The sequence below is a fragment of the Camelus bactrianus genome, chromosome X (genome assembly GCF_048773025.1).
Source record: "Camelus bactrianus isolate YW-2024 breed Bactrian camel chromosome X, ASM4877302v1, whole genome shotgun sequence".
Lineage (NCBI taxonomy): Eukaryota > Metazoa > Chordata > Mammalia > Artiodactyla > Camelidae > Camelus > Camelus bactrianus.
Genome location: NC_133575.1, coordinates 116,444,332 through 116,466,058, shown reverse-complemented (window position 1 = coordinate 116,466,058; position 21,727 = coordinate 116,444,332). Strand labels below are relative to the sequence as shown.

General features: G+C 42.9%; 1 protein-coding gene across 1 annotated transcript; it reads right to left on the bottom strand.

The window, feature by feature from the left end:
* Positions 1-17,893: 17,893 nt before the first annotated feature.
* PWWP4 (PWWP domain containing 4) lies at positions 17,894-19,894 on the bottom strand. Its single transcript, XM_010947148.2, has one exon. The coding sequence runs from the start codon at positions 19,892-19,894 to the stop codon at positions 17,894-17,896; it is 2,001 nt and encodes a 666-aa protein (XP_010945450.2).
* Between the last annotated feature and the right edge of the window lie 1,833 nt (positions 19,895-21,727).

The window sequence follows — 21,727 nt, the reverse complement described above, 5'->3', positions numbered from 1 at the left end:
AGCACAATGTCATTTAATTGGTGTTGGTCCAGTATTAAATGACACCTGCCCTAGCACAGATTGAAAGTGTTTCATTAATATATACATACACGTAATTACTTACAGTTCAAGTGTTTCACACCTGTCTTTACATACAAATTACCTAGAGTGCTTGTTTTCAAGTTTAATATTCATTGACTATGTGAAACATTGATTTTGAATTCATCTAAAAACTTGAATAATTAATTCTTGTGCCCTTCCTTTTGTAATGGGCATTTTTTTTTTTTTTTTACATTTAAGGACATAACACTCTCTTCATTTGGACACATGTTATTTAATCAACATGGTATTGTTTTGGAATATATTTGAAAGGAGTCAGTTAAATGTGTTCTTTTTCTGAGTTACTGAAATTGCTTTCATGAATCATTCAAAACAAAATATTCCCATTTGGAGGGGAGGAGTGACTTTTTCTTGTTTTTCTGTGTGTTTTTCACTTTAATCCTGGCCCCTAATACCACTCTTCTCTTTGTTTCAATGTTTTCCAACTTTTTAAAAACAAGCCAGTATAGATTCTCTTTTTCTAACTCTAATAATCTATATAGGAGTAAGTGAGTCCTCCACCGTTATCCACTATTTGACATTACAGAGAGAGTTTAATTGCTCAATTTTGCATTTTTTCTTTCTTTCTTTCTTTCTTTTTTTTTTTTTTTTTGTAAAGGACTCTCCTTTTAACCCAAAGCATGTGTTGGTATATACATGTAAAGCTCTATTTCGGACTTCTCAGAAGGTCTTCATTTGAGAATTTTGCCATTAGACGCATAGGCAAAGTAAGTATTCCAAAGGTCCTTGTGGGAGTTCTAGTGTTAACCTAATTTTATGTGAGAGTGCAGAGGCAATGATCAGTACATAATGTACTTAGTGATCAAACATTTGACATTTCTCTCATCCCCTTACAACCTCAAATGAGTAAATACCTACCTGAAGCATTTTTGGCTGATATGCTCAAGGGGAGAAATATTTTGCCATTACTTATATATTTATATAAAATGTGCCAGTATGTATATTATTTATATACATTATAATCATATGTATATAGTCTAATAGATCTCTCTCTCTATATATGTGTGTGTGTGTGTGTGTGTGTATGTATGTATGTATGTGTATATATATATGCATACACAGACTTTATCTTTTAGAACAGTTTGAGGTTCACAGTAAAACTGAGTGGAAGTTACAGAGACTTCCCACGTACTTCCTGTCACCAAACACCCACAGTGATGAGCTTACATTGACACGTTATTATCACCCATAGTGCATACTTTACAGTAGAGTTCACCTTTGGGTACTATTTTTCTTTTTCAGTGAGCAGTTGTCTTTCATGTCACCTGTCCCTAGCCACTGTTTGATTTTTTCATAAAAGGGGGCATTAAATGCCCACTATTTTGTGACAAAGAAATTTTAACTCAGAATATCAGGAAAAGTAACCCTAAAGCAAATGTCAAGATTCATTTTTTTTCCTCTCCAAACTGGTAAGACAGATTTCTTTTACTAAATACAAATTTTAGACAATTGCAGTTAGAGCTTCTAAATTCTAAATTCTAGCTGGTAGACTAATGCACGTTTCCTTTTGTTCCATAGTAACTAAACACCTACTTTGCAAAAGTGGCTAATGTCAAGGAAGTAATTCCTTCCAATATCGTTTGAGTCAACAAGTGCAGCCATGCACTTATGTAGTACCATGATATAATACTTCAATTTACAATCATCAGAATAAGTGTCACCCTTTTTTGCAATCAAAATGAGCATGGCAAAAATCCTTCATGTCCTGATTTTATTATTTAATCCTTCAGCAGCGAAACCCCAAATGTCTGATAAGGATTTCTTTTTTGGCACAGAGATTGCTCTTTTGATTCCAGTGGTTCCGTTTCTTATCCTCAGGGTTGAAATTGACTTTTTGACCATATTTCTGATTAAATGTACAGAGTGCTGCACTCTCACTCTGATCCTACCTGTGAACTTAAATATTGAGGATTACACTGGGGGTGTCTCCTCTTCTCCTTTGGCTATTAGTCAGTTACTAAGCTTGTGAACCTGATCAGGTGCTTGACGACGTGATGTCTTGAAGACTATCAAAATGAAGATGTCTTGACATTTACAGGCACAAAACCCTGAATATGCCATCATACAAACGATGCCATGACCTTTAGAAGCAAAAACAAAATGTCAAAGGTTTTTACAGGTCTATCTTTTCTAAAGCAGCAGCTATTTTCTTGGTATCCCTTAAATCTCAAACCCTAGCCTAACAAACTTTCACTGAAGATAGTGCATCTTAGAGTGCTTCCCCGTATTTCATAGTTGAACCTCACTGGAGTTGCATGGACTATGCAGGGCATTTCCGTACAATTACAGAGACTGAGTCACAGAGGTAAAAGGACTAGGCTGAAATGCTAAAGCTTGAAAGCCACGGAAACCAGCCCTTCTGACTCCAGCTTCTGTCAACTTTCTGCTGTGCAAAGAAGCCACGGATCTTCTACCCGAAGGGTCCATCAGTCATTATCATGTAGTCATCTCATTCTGTCAGATAATTACCTTATTCTTTTGAGTTTATTTCTAAGGATATAAAAGTCTTGAAATAAACACCATAGTTGAGGAGAGGCACATAGAAAACTGTGGTTCATACAAACTGTAGGGGAATCCTCAAAGATAGGGCTTTTCAAAGTTTACCCACAAGCCGGAGGGCAGGTGGTTTCCTCCAGCAACTGAAGTCCAGGAGAAAAAGGAGCCTCCTGCCTTTGCCTTTTGAACAGGGGATTTTCCTGACCCAGTAGGGACAAACCTTCATGTTATCTCCCTGACTTCACTTGAATGACTCCTTCTTGCCTCCCACCCACCCCCTCTTTTAAAAATTGAGGTATAACCGATATGTAACATGTTAGTTTCAAGTGTACAATGTAGTGATTCCATATTTGTATATATTGCAAAATGATCACCACTGTAAAAACTAGTGAACAGCTTTGTCCCCTGCAGATGTCCTAGAGATGCCTAAAGGCACACTGCCTTTGTTTGACATGGCGTTTTACAGAAAACTCAAATTTGACTTATGTAGACAGGGCTTGCATCCTCAGTTCACCATAGTGCCCACAACTGGGGTAAACCAGGCCAGTTCACGCCTTTACAAAATTGACCTTGGAATCTTTTCCTACCTAATACTTTAGCTATGTATTACCAGTTCCATATGGTAATACATCTCTAAGTACATAAAGGAGATTCTAATGTAGATATTCAGATATTTTGAATGATCACCTCTATGTATTAAATTTGGATTGCTTTGTAGCCTTGAAAGTATATTTTTGGGGTTAGCAGATCAAATAAATATTCTAGTTTCCGGACACTTTTTAGAATATTGACTGAAAAGCTGTTTCACTGGTCACCTCAGGGAGTTAATAATTACATCTCACCACCACAGGAAGAATGGAAGACTTCTGAATGGACTAAGAACGAATATAAATTTATTAATTTATTTGAGGAATAGTGTAGTTATGCCAAAGTAAAGGATAATCGGGGGTGCTCCAATGGTCCGCGGACTTAGCACAGACCAGATAGAGAGTTTTTAAAAGTTAAATTCTACAAACGGTGAGATTTTCCGAATTATCAAAAGATTCACTGCAGGGTTTCCTTCATGTACATTCTTGTGTGCTAGTGTAATACTAGCCAATTGATAAAGCCGACCGAGACGCAGAAAAATGCAACACAATTGTTCAGAACCACCAAGAACTGAAGAGCAAACATGAGGATAACACATCCCAGCAAAATACCAAATTGGATAACGCTGCATTTTCCTATGTGGAGGTGGTACCAATGATGATTCTTCTTCCTTGGATGATTAGGTTACTCGCTTAAGCCCTAACATTCTGTATTTTATAACCACTTTGGAAAATGTATGTGTAATCCACATCCCTTTGTTAAGCACAGTGTAATCAATGCAAATTTAATCTTTGCTTGGTGACCCACAGTCATCATTATGAATACAAATGATGTGCTCTTCTCAGGGACCTACAGATACATAGGTCTGCTTGCTTCTCACACGGAGTGGTCTTAGAACCCTGTGCTTGGTTGTCCTGTCTGATGGCCTTTGTTTCCTGAGTAGTGGTTGACAGTTCTTGATGCATCAAATTTCCACCTCAACTAGCACTGCCCCCATCAAATTTGATGTTATCCATTGCAAGCTGGCGATCATTTCATCATGGTAATAACAAGCTTGTCTGTAGTCCTGTGGCAGAGTAAAAAGATTTAGACATCTTCCACTGTTTCTTTTCTTTTGGGGTGGGGGGTGAGGAGTGAGAAAAGTGTAGTTCCTTTTGAGGTACCTAGTTGTGTTTTTGAGGCTGTCGTTTGTTGGCAGCTTGGCCTCCAGCTTCCAAGAGCTTCTACTGTGTGTAGGAGTGTGGGCCATTTCTACACACAATACAATGATTTGCAGGTTATGAGAAGCAATTTTAATTACACTTCAGAAGCATTTACTGTACAGGTTTTAGAAATTGAGGCTGCTGCTGTCTCATTATGCTGATTTCATAATGATGAAATGATTCTTAAGCATAGTGTTACCTGACATCTGTTAAAATAAATAAGACCTCAGCAGGCAATTGCTTACTTACCACTGCTGCCAATGGAACAATATACTTGTCTAAAAAAATTATAAAAATACTAGTCTAAAAATAAAAGAACCTGGCCAGTAAACACAGTGACTTGAAGATGCAGTTCACTTTTGGTCATACGAGGTACGTATAAGAAAGTAAGTGAATTATCCATCTGTGAATTCACGTGAATGTAACTTGATGAAAAAATCACTGTATATTTATTTCACTAATAAATTTTAAATGTTTTAGCTTTTATTTTTAAGGCGGAGAATTAGTTACAACTTTGATTCAAGATTCAGGCAGATAAGGATAAAGAGAGCATTTAATGTGCTGCTTAATATAGGAATACTGATTCTCAGACTTTTCCAATTCATGACTGAGGAGCCTATTAAGGTTTCTAATGCTGAAATTCCTTAATGTCAGAAGATTGTCATGTATAACAACAGTTAAAGCAATAATTAAAGAACTTCCTTTATAGGAAAGTAGTTGGTCTCCCTGAATACAACATGAACACATATCACGGTCTCAATAGTTTCCCTTGAGCAAAACAGCCAAACATTTTTATTGTGTGATGACATCACAGAGGAAAACCCACCCCTTGTGTGAGTCTTTTCCAGCCCGGTGTCCCAGGACCAAGCGCTTTATATCACGAGTCATCAATTAAAAGGATTTCTCACCACCTGGTTGTGCACGTCTTAAGCAAAGTCACACTCAAACATTAGGGTGCCAAGACAAGGAAACTTTTCAAACACACTAGTCGCTGACTTCTTTTTTCTCTTTAAACATTTTTTATTGATTTATAATCATTTTACAATGTTGTGTCAAATTCTAGTGTTCAGCACAATTGTTCAGTCATACATGGACATATACACACTCATTATCACATTTTTTCCTCTGTGATTCCCTGTGCTATACAGTATAATCTTGTTTATGTATTCTACAATTTTGAAATCCCAGTCTATCCCTTCCCACCCTCCGCCGCCCGGCAACCACAAGTCTGTATTCTATGTCTATGAGTCTATTTCCATCCTGTATTTATGCTTTGTTTTGCTTGTTTGTTTGTTTGTTTGTTTTTGTTTTTTAGATTCCACATATGAGTGATCTCATATGGTATTTTTCTTTCTCCTCCTGGCTCACTTCACTTAGAATGACAGTCTCCAGGGACATCCATGTGGCTGCAAATGGCATTATGTTGTCGTTTTTTATGGCTGAGTACTATTCCATTGTATAAATATACCACCTCTTCTTTATCCAGTCACCTGTTGATGGACATTTAGGCTGTCTCCATGTCTTGGCTACTGTAAATAGTGCTGCTATGAACATTGGGGTGCAGGTGTCATCCTGAAGTAGGGTTCGTTCTGGATATATGCCCAGGAGTGGGATTCCTGGGTCATACGGTAAGTCTATTCCTAGTCTTTTGAGGAATCTCCACACTGTTTTCCACAGTGGCTAGTCGCTGACTTCTTACAGCTCCTTATTGCCAGAAGGCTGTTTAAGTGACAGGATGCTGGTGCCCCTAAGGGATACAGGAAAAGGTCAGCATCACGCTGTGACTTTGCATCTCTCCCACTGCAGACAGCATGCGATAGTGCAGTAAGCTGGACCACACGGCCTAAAGAGTAACCAGACCAGAGCTGTCCTTTCCGGATTTCCACAGAACTTGGTGGCTTTACTCAGAGGTCATGCTGGGCCATAGAGGTCTGGGCCAGTCTTACTTACACACAGCGTGTCATACCAGCAAACAGTTGACAGATAACAATGGGGTCTATTCCATACACATTTTACTCTATGGAAGGCCATCAACAAACACATGGGTTGCCAAGTTAGTACACTGTTGCCCAGGTATCTAAAGTATGCTTACCCTGGCAATTCTGCAAAATATCCACATCACTGATTAGAAGGAGTGTAGCTCTGCCCTTCAGTCTTGTCCACACATCCACCCTCCCCGCTGTTTTTTGCTTTCCGACTTTGTGCCTAAAGTGTAAAATTCTACCAGGCAGCCCACTATATGTTTATCCATGTGAATCAGGATTTTCTCAGCAGTGCTCATCCCAAACAAGCAAAGGAACAAATTGTGTATCAATGCTGACTAAATCTAGAACCATCTGTGTTCATGAAAACAGCGTCATTCTTGTTTGTTTGTAGGGCAGTAAATGATGGTGTTCCCTGTGCCATATGATTATCGTGAGCGCCAGATGAAACAATGAGGGCAAAATGCGTAGGCACATGCGAAGTGCTAAAGAAATGATAGTTGTTGCTCACTGATGCCCTCATTAAGATTTTTTAACACTACGGACAAGTAATTATGAGCCCATTAGCCACCTCTGTGGACTTAAGGTGTGACATCCGAATGATGTGTTCTTTCATAAGTTTTCTTCTCACGTAAAGATTGAATTTATGACTGTGGCCTCCTATGAGCCAAATTTTATCAACACACTGAGGTCACCAAACAAGCAGAAAATAAAAACACTTCTCAGTATGGGAAGCTTCACCTTATAGAAACTTATAAAAATTCAAAGTAGTAACCTTTCTTTCCCAATATTGAGAAACCTGTTTCAAATGTCAGATGTTACACTGGATATATTTGTTTTAATATTAATCTATGGGATAAATTTTGACCTGTAAAAGACAGTTCAACTAGTGCATTTAATTTTGTATTAGGGAAATTGCGTCATTCTCTTCTACGTGGTATATATGTTCAGGCACAGGGGAAAGTGCCATAATACAGTGCAGAGGATAATAATATTACAAAACGAAGAAAAGGGGTCAAGAGATGGAACTAGCACTAAGTGGAGTGCAGGGATTTTTGAAGAAAGTGAGCAGTGCAGTATTGTTCTTCTGAATATTTCTAAAGTGCTTTTTTAAAAAACATTTTTTATTGATTTATAATCATTTTACATTGTTGTGTCAAATTCCAGTGCTGATGCTAAATGTAAATTTTAATACTCATTTTTACCACATGGGCCCACGTGGTTGCCCGTCAAAAGGAAGACATCACAAAGACGATCATTCAAGCTACCTGAATTTCAGTGACGATAATTCTAAGGTGGAAGAGCAAACAAAACAATAGTGAGGGGTTTGTCAATAAAATTCCTGAAAATGGAGGATAGCTAATCCTGAATTAAGCATCCAAGATGCAGAGCTATCAACAGGCGTGGCTTATTTTTACCATTAGTTCCATCCTTAATTATTATCTAACTATACCATTAGGGGAAAAGACGCAGGGTCACACATGGGTAAACTGCAGTGTATGCAAAGGTGGGGAGAAATCTCTGAATAGTGTGTATCAAATTGTTAATGGCAGTTCTCTCTGAGATTACAGAAAACATCAAATTTCTACTTTATGAACGTCTGTTAGGTTTGAATATTTTTACAACAATCACGGATTACTCCTGTAATCAGGAAAAAAAAAATAACCATCATACTAAGCAAATGCTTAAACATTTTAAAGTCAATTTCACTTAAAAACCAGGGAAAATTCCAGTAGCACTTATAATTAAGTCTCTTAACCAGTTTTTGGGTGTCCATGGACAAATCGCCATCAATATATAAACATGCTTTAGTCTCTTTCAAAAAACCACTAACCAACCAACAACATTGGTTTCTCTCATCCTCATCCCTCAAAGCTATCCTTTTTCCTTTGCTCCATGACATACAAGCGAATGGAAAAGTAGCCTACATTTGCAGTTTCTGCCTCTCCTCATGTTTGCTTCTTAACATATTGATGTGGTCTGGAGTTTGGTCCCATTATGAACGTTGTTTCAGGTAATCACTAACTTTCAACTGCATATCATTAACTGTCTTGCATAACTTCCTTACCACATTTGAAATGCTGAACACTCCGTCATTAAAATTTTTACTTCTTAAAATTGAGGCATACTTGACAAATTAAAATATTGTGTATGTTCAAGTTGTAAAATTTGATAATTTTATATATGTATAAATTGTGAAATAATCGACAAGATCAAGCTAATTAACATCAATCACCTCAGCTAGTTACCATTTTATTTGTGTTGAGAACACTCAAGATCTACCCTCTTAGCAAGTTTCCAGTATACATTAAATTATGGCTAACTAGAGTCACATTGCTGTCTATTAGATGCCCAGCACTTACTCATCTTGCATAACTGAAATTTTTTACCCTTTGACCAACATCTCCCCATTTCCCCCTCCCTCGAGCCCCTGGCCACCATCATTCTAATCCCTGCTTCTACAGGTTTGAGTTTTTTGGGAGCCACATACAAGAGAGATCATGCAGTATTTGTCTTTCTGTGTCTTGCTTATTTCGCTTAGCATAGTGGCCTTCTGGTTCATCTATGTTGTTGGGAATGGCAGGATTTTTTCTTCTTTTTAAAGGCTGAATAATATTCCATTGTATGTATATACCACATTTTCTTTATCCATTCATCTGTCAAGGGATATTTAGGTCGTTGGTTCCGTGTCTTGGCTACTGTGAATAATGCTGCGATGGTCATGGAAGTGGAGGTATCTCTTCCAGATCCTGATTTCATTTCCTTTGGATAAGTGCTCAGAAGTGGGATCACATGGTAGTTCTATATTTAAGTTTTTGAGGAACCACCTACCTTTTCCATAAGAGCTGTACCAATTTACATTCTGACCAACAGTGCACAAGGGTTCCCTTTTAGCTACATCACATCAACACTTGTTAACTTTCATTTTCAGGTAACAGCCATCCTAAGAGGTTTGTGGTGGTATCTCCTTGGGGTTTAAATTGGCATTTCCCTGATGATTAGTGAGGTTGACCATCTTTTTGTATACCTGTCGGACATCTGTATGTCTTCTTTTGAGAAATATCTACTCAGTTTCTTTGACCATGTTTTACTTGGGTGGTCTCTGGGGTGGGGGGAGGTTGTTAGTTTTTTCCTTTGTTTGCTTGTTGGCTACCACCTTGTATGAATTCCCCATATATTTTGGATATGAACTTTTTTTTTTTATCAGATATATGGTTTGTAAATATTCTCTCCCCTTCTGTAGGTGGCCTTTTCACTCTGTGGATTGATTCCTTTTCTGTGCGGAAGGTTTTTACTTTGATGCAATTCCATTTGTCTATTTTTGCTTTTGTTGTCTGTACTTTTGGTACACATCAAAAAAATCATTGCCCATATCAATGCCAAGAAGCTTTTTCCCTATGTTTTCTTCTGGTAGTTTTACAGTTTCAAGTCTTACATTCAAGTCTTTAGTCCATTTTCGGTGGATTTTTGTATATGGCGTGAGATAAGGGTCCACTTTCACTCTTCTGCATGTGGGTTTCCAGTTTGCCCAACACCATTTAATGAAGAGACCATCCTTTTGCCTTTTTGTGTTCTTGGCACCCTTGTTGAATGTGAGTTGACCGTATATGGGTGGGTTTACTTTGGGACTCTTTCTCCTGTTGCATCGGTCTATCTGTCTGTTTCTGTGCTAGTACCAGCCTCTGTCTTCTTGCTATATCTTCATTTATCCCACGCTCTTTTCGGGTTGTCCTATGATGCTGAATGCTTTCCTCAGGCTCTTTCCTAGACTGCTTCTTCCTCCTCATCTTTAATGCTACCGTTGTCTATAGTTGCATCCCTTCTCCTTTTGTATTTTCTGAACAACTGTTTCTATGCTAAAGACTGCTGTATATGGTAATGACCCAGGGTGAGCTACAGATCTCTGTATCTTCTACCTACTTTACAGCTTCACTTGAATGCCCCGGGAGTCTTCAGATGCTAAAGGGATACTCTTGTTATGAAACTGTTAGAAATTTAGGGGTTAGAGATGAGAGTAAAACCAGATGTGGACAAAGAGATCTCTCAACTGAGTTGTTTCGGGGACAGTTAGGAGGAAAAGCAAAGTGAATTGAAACCCACAAATGAAAAGGGTTTGTGAATAACAGCATCCAGTATTTTGCAAGGTCAGCGGCAGACAATACAAGACCTCCAGGCTGCATGGAGAAATACTCAGGTTAGAATGTGTGGTACTTTGTGGAGGGAAAAGAAAAAAGTACTAACATTTCCTGAGCATCCATAATGTGTCTTACAGGCTAGAATTCACTCCCATTTTTTTGGAGAGACAAATTGAAATGATTTTTCCATGCCTATTTTTTTAACAGCTGAATGTTGCTAGAGGAAAATTATTCCAAAGCCAGTACTCCTCCCTGGGACTCCTTATCAGAGTTTTGCACTCTTTTTCAGTAACAAAGGTGGAAATACATGAAGTTATCTCCCATTTTCATTGGGCTTGACTAGTGAGGTGAAGGAGCTAGGAATTCTGACAGGGATTACTGTACAGCTTTTCTCTAAGTGAAACCATAAGGCACATATAGAGATTGAACTAGGAACCTTCCTTTCATATTTGCATCATTCATACAATAGATTTGAGATTAAACTCCTAGTGTCATTCGCCCTTTTGTTTCTTTAAGGACGAACTGAAGAGTTTACATATCTTGAGTCTGGGACAAAGGAAGCTGAGATGATATTATCAAAATGTATCAAATTATGAAGGATATGGGAAGAGGAAGAGTGGAATCACTCAACAACTACTCCAACCATGAAGACACAGTCAAAACTTGAAAGATACAGACGACAGATGAAAAATGATATTCTGTGTAACAATTCATATCCTTGGGGACCTCGTTATTAGTGGGTCTGAGATTTTTTAAATTAGTTTCAAAAAGGCTTACAAATGCAAGAGAGGTGGAATGTTGGGGATTTGGAGTGGGTGTATCCTTAGCTCCCCACGCTGTTATCCTAGAGGACAGTCTACAATGCTGCCTTTGTGTGCAGTTTGACAGCACAGTAGGTAAAGCATGGGATCCAGAGTTCAAGGCCAACTGCTGCCGTTTCCTAGGCGTGTGACTTTTGGTAAATGAGCCAACTGGAAGGTAGAGAAAGGACTTGAAGGGACGTTTCTCTAGAAAAGACATACAAATGGAATAATACCTGGTTTGAATCACCCATACAGCTAATAAACCAGAGTTTTTGGCAAAACCAAAAAAAAAAAAAAAAAAAAAAAAAAAAACAAACAAACAAACCACCAAATGATCTTTGTTCACTTTAAGAGATTGGAAGACAGCAACCCATCACTCTGAAAGGGAAAGAATAAAGCAGTAATTCTGCTTTTCTTGTGTGGGTTATATTGCAGGAAAGCCAAATAACCAGGAGTTTTTCTTTATGGTAAGAGTTCCAGCCAATAAATCCAGGAAGAATGATAAGTTATAAGAAACCACCATTTTGAACAGCTAACGAAATAATGGATCTAGACAATAATCCCCAATGGTTGCTACACCCATTAAGTGAAATGTTGATGTGCTGCATTTAGTATACACCATGGTCTTCCTTATGGTTTGCATTGTCTGTCCAGGCATCGTTACTAATACCACGCCGTTCTTCATTCTCAAATGTGTCTCCATTTAGGTAATAAATGATCCCCCTAGTGACTGGGAACTTTGACACAAATGGGGCAGGCTAATAACAACTGAACCCATGTCACAAAAATGGGACAGGGAGTCTTTAAGTATCTCCCGATGGGACACGGATGCAAATGGAAGTACAGAGCAACATCTCTGATGTATTCCTGCCCAAAAGTCAGACCTGAATCTGTTGAAGCCTATCAGTTTACAGAAAATAACTGTGGCTAGGAGAACATGTTAAGAAACACAAGGGGGAATGCAATCAGCCAAATTCAAGATCTCTGGAATTTTAGGAGATGATGACCTAACTTCCTCAGCAGCAAATAAATGGCAAGGAAAAGCAAGAGGAGAGAGACTGGTAACAGACTAGAAGAAACTAACAAAACATGCCAAGAGATGGAGGGTGCAGACCCTTTTTGAATCCTGATTTGGACCAGCTGAGAATAAAAAGACACTTATGAAATCATCTGGGAAATGTAAATATTGACCAGACATTAGATAATGCTAAGAATTATTGATGACTTGCTATGCCTGGTCATGCATGACGTTGTTTTAAGAAACCAGTATGCGTACGAAGGGGCTATGAATAAAAGGATGTCTAGGATTAGCTTTAAAATAACTGAGTGGGGATGGGGCAGGGGCAGAGTTACAAAGGGTAATATGTGAAACAGAATGAACTCTATCTTGATAATAGATGAAGCTGGGTGATCATCATACTGTTCTCTCCACGTTTATGCCTGTTTGAAAGCTTTCGAAAACCACTCCCAAATTCCTCATTCCATATACTCAAAATCTCAGAAAATGTCTCGGTCCTTCCCTGCTCTTTTTGGCCATAGGTTGTACAGGAATGGGGAACGTGTGGGCTTTGGAGTCAGGCAAACTTAGACTCAACACTAGGTGACCTGGAACGCGTTGCTCAACTTTGCTGGTCCTCAGTGTCCTGTCCTATAAAATAAGATAACCTCATCTACATTGAAGAATTTGTGTAAAGATTAGATATCCAAACCGCTTGTTAGTGACAGTTATTATTATCCTTTGATTGGTCCCTAACCTAGTGCCTGGACTATGGTGGGTGCTCAATAAATCTTTGTTTTGGGATTAAGTGAATTCATTATGAGTGAATTGCTACCATATTTTACATTGAAGTCAACCTTAGTTCCTCATCTTTTACTGCCATTACTGTCATCTGCTATGGATATAGCCAAACCTCTCAGTCTAGATTAAAGTCAAGATATCTGCTTACTAATGTCACACATTTTCTTCCTACTCTCCCCTCAAAGAATCCCCAATCCTTTTCCTCCTCTTACTGTCTAAACTCATCTCCACTTCCTTGGTCTTGTGTCTGTCTACCTTCCCAAGGGCCCATAGAACCTGTTAACCCCCCAAACAAAACAGGGAGCGAAGAAGTGGTTGTAAAAAGTACCCAGTCAAAAAGAAGGTAGGAAAAGAGGGGGTTGGGTTGGGGGAAGAAAGAACAATGAAGAGAAGAGACTACTAGGAACAAATACACCCCTTCTTTAAAGGACTGGCTGATATGCTCCTTCCTCCAATCGAGATTCTCTTAGGAAGAAATGGAAGGACACAAAATGACCTGTCTCCAGTCATGATTTTCCAGCTGTTTCCACTGAGACTGTGCAAACTTCTCACGGTTTTTATTTTTCAGAGTTAACATGGCTTTTGCAAATAAACAAGCTTCATTCTATACCACGCATGTGCATTAGATCACTGGTGTCTCAAGCATGCAACTATAAGAAAGTGCACAAGGATGGTGTTCATGAATTTATAACAATGCATGGTTTTGATGGTATAGTTCTTAGGACTCAAATGGTTGTCTTGGGCCTCTGGAAAGACAGCAAAGTGAGCACGAAGGCCATTTGGTTTGGAGAAACAGAGGCTTCAAGTGAAGGGGTGGGGGCTGAGGAGGCAGTGTACGTCAGGGAAGGGCAAGGAAGGAGCCTTGAGGGGAGTCAACAGGGAAGAGGAGGAAGAGCTTGGGTGAGGTCACCTCACCTTGAAAGTACCTGTGGACCTGGGTTGAGGGGGCACCTTCCTTTTCTTCCTCCCTAGTTGCTTGGGGCTGGTTCTTCAGTCACTGTGCCAGTAAGTTGTGGTTTTAGGGTTGCCATGACTATGTCATTGACTCCTAGTGGTCTATCCTAGGTTCATGGCCTTCATTCATTTCCCTCTCCCCAGGACAATGAGCAGCCACCCCCTTAGGCATTGACTGCCCAGCAAGGCCCCCTTCCAGCCAATGTAGCCCTGGGGGAGGGGCTTAGACACCACAAAGCAGTATTAATTACAGTATGATGGGGGGAGGTGGATGCTGGGTACCCCAGGGTGCTCTGGTTGCAGAAGGACGACATTTTCTGAGCACCCCTAAGGGGCCCCCCAAACTTTGAGGATTACTAGTACAATCACTGGGAAACTGATTATGAAACTGCCCAGAGGTCATCTCAGGCTTGGCCAGTAAGGCCAGAAGTCCTTGTGCCAGGCAGGACGAGGGTGGGTGTGTTTGATCCCCAGTGTGCAATGCAACTGACCGTAGGTCCAGCCCACAGCCTTGGCACTGGCATGGGGGTGATGGCCTGCGGGCCCTTTGGCCTGCCGTGGCAGAGGCAACCCCTCCAAACTGCGAGGCTCAGGGTGGATATGGCATTTGGGCAGTGACCTTGATGGCCCCTCTAGGGACCAGGGGAGGCTCAGGGCGGTTACAGTTCTGGGCCAGTGAGCTTGGCAGATCGTCCAGGGCAAGGAGGCAGGCTCTGGGTTGACTTGGGACTGAGGCAGTGTCCCTGAGAGCCCTCTGTGGCCCAGAGGAGTCTCAGGGTGGACACAGAATTGATGAGGACAAGGAAGGTGATTGGAGAGGTGTGGGGAATGGCTTGCCTCGGGGTCAGGTGTGGTCCCGCTCTAATGGGGCTGTGCTCCCAAAGTCAGGCAGAAGGGCAGGGGAGTGGGGTGTAGACTGAAGGCTGGCCAGGGGCCGGGGGCATTGGACTGGCTCTCCCAGACTCTCAGGTCACCCTTAGGGCCCCAGACAGGACCTTCCTATTTGGAGTACATGGGCTGTGACTTCCTTGAGGATGGGATCTGATGAACCTGCCTGGGAGGTTCCAATCTTTTGTTGTCAGATTCAGCCACGGATGCAGAGACCTGTAAATGCTGTGCATGCCTTCTCCACTCACCTTTGCCAGCCAAAAATGAGGCTCAGAGCTCAACGTTCAGCCTTCTGACTTATGACTGCAGGAGCGATGTCCTGAATGCAGTGGGTTCCAATGGGTGACCAAAAGGTTGGGTTTTCCCATCAAATACACACACCTCTGATGGGCGGTCTTAGAGCCACCTTAACAAAGGCTCAGATGGGAAGGGATCTCAGAGTCCACACAGCCAGCCACAAATCCGGCTCTACACCCCAAATGCGCCCCGGTCCAAATGGAAAGAGAAGAGATGCATGTCCCAGAGAGGCAAATAACCCCACGAGAGGGCCCCGGTACTCTCCCTTCTCTATAAACCAACAGACACCCATGAACTCACCGATGTGGGGATCCACGGGGTTCTGCTTTCATATGTAGGCCATCAGTCCATGATGCTGATAAATATTTCTCACTGAGAAGGTGAGTGGTGCATCCCCATCATCTTGGAGATTAGATGGTCCCCTAGCTCACGGGACAGTGAGCTCTTCCTGTGGCACCTGGAATTTATCCTCAGAGCAGAGTCTTAAGCTCTACCAACTCACAATGCTTTGAATGGATGAATGAATGAGTGAAGGGAATGAATGTAAGAATGAAGTAGTGAAGAAAATAGGAAAACGTAGAGACAGACCTGTCTCCCTGAGAAAGCTGAAGCTGGGAGGTATATTTGACTCAGAGAAACACAGTGTTATAGAAGAAATGAAGTGTGGTGTTTCAGGGTGTAAGTTCCATGTAGAGCATGGAGGTGGTGTGTTTCCAAACACTTCCCAGGACCATGAGGAAGTCATGTGCTTTGGCCCAGGCAGAAATGCCCCAGGAGTCTTGGCCTCTGTCAGACAGAGTTCAGACGGGTTCTGGTGGGCCTGAAGTACATATGATCTGGAAGGCCCTGACTAAAATTTAAAAAATGAGTATGAAAGTGAATATTTCCTTACAGTGAGAAGAAAGTTCCTGGAGAACTTTCAAAGACGGCAACTAATCCATCAAAATCCTGAAAGTATACACACACACACACACACACATATAATTTTTCAGACATTCCAACTATGTAGTTGTACAATCTGAAATATGATGAAGCAGAGGTTTGAGGTAAACGATACCATGGTTTTACCGTGAATCAAAACAGCTGACCTGTGCAAATTTTACACACACACACACACACACACACACACACACACACACACATCACGAGGCCACATGAACACTTAACCTGGACCTGTGAGTGACAGTTGAATCTAAGAATAAAAACACACTCAGGTTCACATTAAGCCTTTAATGTTTATTTTCACATCAGCTTTTAAAAAGGAAGCTAGCTTGTTTAACATCTGTTTCTCCTCTCAACAACAACAACAAGACCTCCTGTTTCAAGTTAGGATGACAGTTCATGGGCTTCAGAATTTACCTCTTAATCACGCACGTTTCCCTGTATTCCAACAAAAACTGTGTTTAGCCGAATGGAGACTCTTCTGTAACCCAGTTCCCACTTCCCAGATCCTGGTCCATCTACCACTGCTCACGCAGCCTGGAATGACTTACTGGTCTGCATTTACAGTGTCAGAACCTGTCAGAGCCAGTCAGCGAGTAAGTCCAAAGATCAAGCTTGCTTGGTTTGAGACAAACGACTGATTTGTTGTTGTTGTTGTTGTTGTTGTTGTTGTTGTTGTTGTTGTTGTTGTTGTTGTTTAGGGGACACAGGTCCAGAACAAAGAGCTTGCTTTCCTACAATTTATGCCAAGTAGATGGGTGCCTGACAGTCAGCCTGGACTCCCGGGTCTAGAGTAGCTGGACTGTGTATATGATGGCCCTAGTTGTCTTCCACATGGGGACAGACGGCTACGTGTAGCAGATCCAGTCCCTGTCACTTAGGAGGATGGCCAGGAGCCTGTCGGCTTTGGGAAACCACTCAGCCGCTGAAGAAGAGATACTCCCAGAAATGCAATCTCAGGGAAACTAACGTAGAGTTAACAGTCTTGCACAGGGTGACACAACGTTGACTGCATGCTGAGATTGCATTCACTCCCATGAGGACCACGTGCAGATGGTCCACTGACCTTGTCTGGATTTCAGATCGCTTTTCCAAGAACCGTTGGAAGGTTGCAACAATATATAGGGAACATCTCTGTCACTGGCTTCACCTCTCAGGGCTATTTTTCCAAACGAGCAAGCACAGTCGGGAAAAGTCAGGGATGATCTTGAGAAGGAATCCAATCAGTCGTCTGTACCACTCCATCACAGGAAGAATGAGAAACCCATGTGACATTTCTGTAAAACATACACCTTAGGTTTTGAAAACGACGGTTGCTTAGTATCTGAAACCAGGGCTTTTTCACGTAACAAAAGAATGTGCATCCTATTTTGAACTATGGGGAAAAAAAAGTCAAAAGCAGTTTTATGAAGATATCTGGAAAACTACACATTGGGGCAAGTAGAGGCAAGTCCGGTTATCTGCAGCATCTTAATAAATGAGCAGTGTGAGGGGTCTGGGAACGAGGAATGATGATGACCATGCCACCCTCAAGTGCTCGGGATGGATCCAGAAGGAATTCAGCGCGTTCCCGAGGCCTTGGATTTCCAGAAGGTGTTTACGCGCCACAGACATTGGGAGGATCACGCCTTTCAGACAGACAGGGATGCTCGCTAATGATGTGCATGATGAGAAGTCTCCCTGACAAGGTGTGGGCGCGGGGGGAGAGTTACTTCACCCTGCTCCTCCTCGCTGACCTCCTTCTCATTTCCTTTAAGATGTTTTCATCAAAGAGCTCTTTTTCCCGGTAATGCACAGGTGGCCCTCGCAGGTACTTTGCTTCTGCCTCCTTGTAATCCAATCCATCCAGTGCTGCAAGTGAACAGATGATTGCTTCTGGCAGAAGAACTTCCAGGACAAAACTCACTTTGTCATCTCGTGTCAGAGCCAGCACCTTCTTGTCGACCTGTTTGTAGATTTCTTGCAAGTGTCCCACCACTGCATCCAACTGATCTTCATCTTCCAGGTATGTTTCGACACAGATGACATACCTATTGGAATTCAGATAGGATGTCAGCCAGCGGGACTGCTTCCTGCCTTTGACAATGTCCAGAAGATGGTGGTCGGCCCCCTTCCTTTTCACGATGAAGTCCACTAGCTTCTGGTTGGCTCGGTCCCAGGCGGCCCTCATCCGGTCAGGGAGGATTTTCTTGCAGGGCCTCTTCCCGCCCAGGGAGGTCTCCTCCTCGGAATCTTCCAGGTCGGCATAATTCACCTTTGGGAACTCAATCTCCAGGTCCCCCTCTTGGATGGCTTTCCTCATTGGGTAGCTGACGTCCGCAGCATAATAGTCCAGGAAAGAGCCAGCAAAAGTCCCACGACCGAGCCCTTCTCGGTAGTGGGAAATCAGTGAGAAACACCAGTTCACACCTTGCCCGTACAGTTTCCCAGCTCTCTTCACTAGCCTTTCCTTCCCTTTACAATCCAGGTGTTTCAGTCTTCGAAGAGGAACTCGGATGCCGCTCCTCTCACTGTGCATGTTCGCCTCAATCAGGAGCACCCTGGCAGTCTGCTCCGTTTGGCTGACACTCTTTACCACAGCCGGCCAGAAGGGGTGATTCTGAAATTTAAACCAGACCATCATTCCTCTTTCAATGGGAGACGGCTCCTGTGGGGAAGCCAGGCTTGGCGGCTGTCCCGTGGCCTCGCCGACACCCTTCTCAGCGGCACTGGTGGGGCTACTAGCCTCTGAGTCCACTGAAGGCTGAGATTCTTGCAGCCCTCCCTCAAACTCTGGTACCTGCAGCTTCCGTTTTCTACTTGCTAGTCGGAGTGAGTAACGCAGCCTGGGCTTAGGGCCGCTGGAGGCTGCTGCTTCGCCTTCCAAACCTGGGTTCCAGGTGCCCTGTCCAGGGTCCTTAGCAGTCCCGGAGAAGGTAGCACCTTCAGCGGAGACAGCCAGGGCCTGTGCACAGAAGACTTCCCGGGCCATGCGCACAGTGGGAAGGAAACCCGGTGGCAGGGATGGAAGGACGCCTCCACCTTCAGCACCGGTCCCCTCCTCCCTGACTGTGCAAGGCAAGGACATAACTCTTGAGGTGTCACTCTCCTCCCTGCCCTCTTTCTTGTGGTCATCTTCTGGCAGGGGCGGGAAGTTTGGGCACATGCTGGAGCTTCCTGAGGGCTCTGTTTGCCTTTCCCTTGGAATACAGCCGATGGTAGTGTGCACCTGAAGTTTGTCATGGTCAGGGGCATCCTCCCTCTTGGAACGTCGTACCAAGGGTGATTTGGGGTTCTCACGTTTCCTAGGACTCCTCAGGAAGTGCCTTCTGGGCTTCTGATACTTTTTACGAGGTCGCTTTTTCGGTCCCCTTGGAGACCGCGTCGTGGACTCCGGAGCGCCCGACGCCCTCACAGGACCCAGATTTGCTCTCTGGTTCAGAAGCTCCTGTGCCGCCGTCAGAGCGCTTCTGTAAGCCACCTCCTCTCCTGGTGGGACACTGGTCTTGGACGGGGCTGCCAGTGAGGAGGTGATGGATTCAATCTGAGACTCGTTTAGGGCCTTTATATCTGTGCTTTTCACTTTGACATTTTCATCCACTGAGAGTATTTGAACTTCTAGAGGAAAGGCCCTTTCCCTCTTGTTTCCTGCTGAGGTCTTGGACCTGGACAAGACCTTTGCTGGCCAAAAGTGGCCTTTCCAATTGCACAGGACATACTCGGCATCCATCATGATTTGACTTGGGTGCCCAGTGGTAATTAACCTAGGCTCAGGGGTCTGGCTGCAAAGCCACAGCTACGGTGGGTCCTGCCCAGAGCCGTGTTCTTCAGCACACCCTCTGGCTTAGGACTACAAAAGCGCGTACAGTGCATGCCGCCTGTCCTTCTCCACTGGAATCTCCTAGGGACCCTGGAGCTCTTGTTTTGGATGGATTATAGTGGACATGCTGGAATATGGAGGAGGAAAAGAAGAAAAGTGTCAGCAGGGGGTGGGGGGAAATGCCTTTTGAGAAATTAGAAGAATGTTGACAAAGAGTATTGATAAGAGATAAAGCAAAGACATATAGAGCATGTGCATCCAAGTGGGACGGGGTGGGGCTGGAGGCACGGCACGTGTGTGGGGAACAGTTACGGGAGATGCCAGAGGAATTTTGTAGCCCTCCAAACCCCACGTCTTGCCCTTTTTGTTACCACCGTGTCTAAAGAGCATCTGTGTGGGGAAGGGATCTCATTTGTGTTACTGGATGTCCTGTGCCCTCTGTGCTCCTTGGGGCCCTTCCTAGGGGGATGCTTCACTTGGTCTTCCCTAGGGTGCTAGTGCTGCCCGCACTCACTGCCTGTGCACCCAGGGGGCCCCAGGTGATCTCCTCCAGCATGCAGGCACTGGGGGTCAGCGCCCGCTATATACAGGTGACAGCCCCCTGTAGATGCCCCCTGTCACTAGCATGGTGTGTGTATGGGCTTCCCCCGCAGTCCCTATGCATCCACATGCACTTACCTGCTCTTATTACCAGGGGCCACACTTCCTCCCTCAAGACCACATTCCGTCACCGTTTCATGTGAATGCCTGCTTTTCACAATCATTTTCCTGACTCTCTTTACAGTGTGGATGCCCTGATATTTAAAAACTGATTTACATAAATTTCAACCGTTTGGAGGTGCGCAATGCAGAAGACGGAGTTGTTCTCTCAGTCTCTCTTCCCACCCAGAAATGTGCTGCTGGTAGTTTCTACTGTTCTGTATACATTGTACAAATACGTATCATAATTCACTTATAGATTTTATCACTTATAGATGAGATAAAAAACATGGTATGTTTCATAAGATGAAGTATTAATTCCCTAATACATCCAGGTATGTATGACTTTGTTCACATACACTCAGTGACAGAATGTGAAAGGTATGATGGCTAAGTAGACATACTCTGGGCATAAGCTGCACAAACTTTCCCTTGGACCAGGCTTCAAGTCTTGTGCTCTAGAGAACTGTGTGTTCCAGCGCTCATAGCACAGGTGTCATGTGAAGACACAGAACAAAACGGAGAAGGAAAACCAGGTGTCTCGGCTGCTGCAGTCTCCCTGCAGCAGGCCCTGCCAGCCCGTCACACAGAAGAGGAGTGCCAGAGTCACCTCGACCCCAAACAGAAAGCAACCCCAGGACAACATACACTCACTTAGACACACACACACACACCACACACACACACACACACACACACACACACATGCACGTGTGTGCACACACACACACTGACACTGACACTGACACTCTCAGCTCGAGGACAGACACCAAGTTGCCCCACAAAGATGCACATCATCCATGCTCTCTGCCTCTACACATGCATGCAAGTGTTTCTGCTTCCGGGATAGATGTCCCTTTCAGCTCCTTTTCATTCCTTATTTTAAAAGCACACGTGGGAAAGTCTAAAACGATGCTTAAAAGTATAAAAGAGGAAACATTCAGCACCATTCATCTAATCACGCAGACATATAAGACCCCAGACCGTAGAATTTTTATTCTATGGATACGTATGTGCTCTGTTAACAAGGTTTTAAAAATTGTA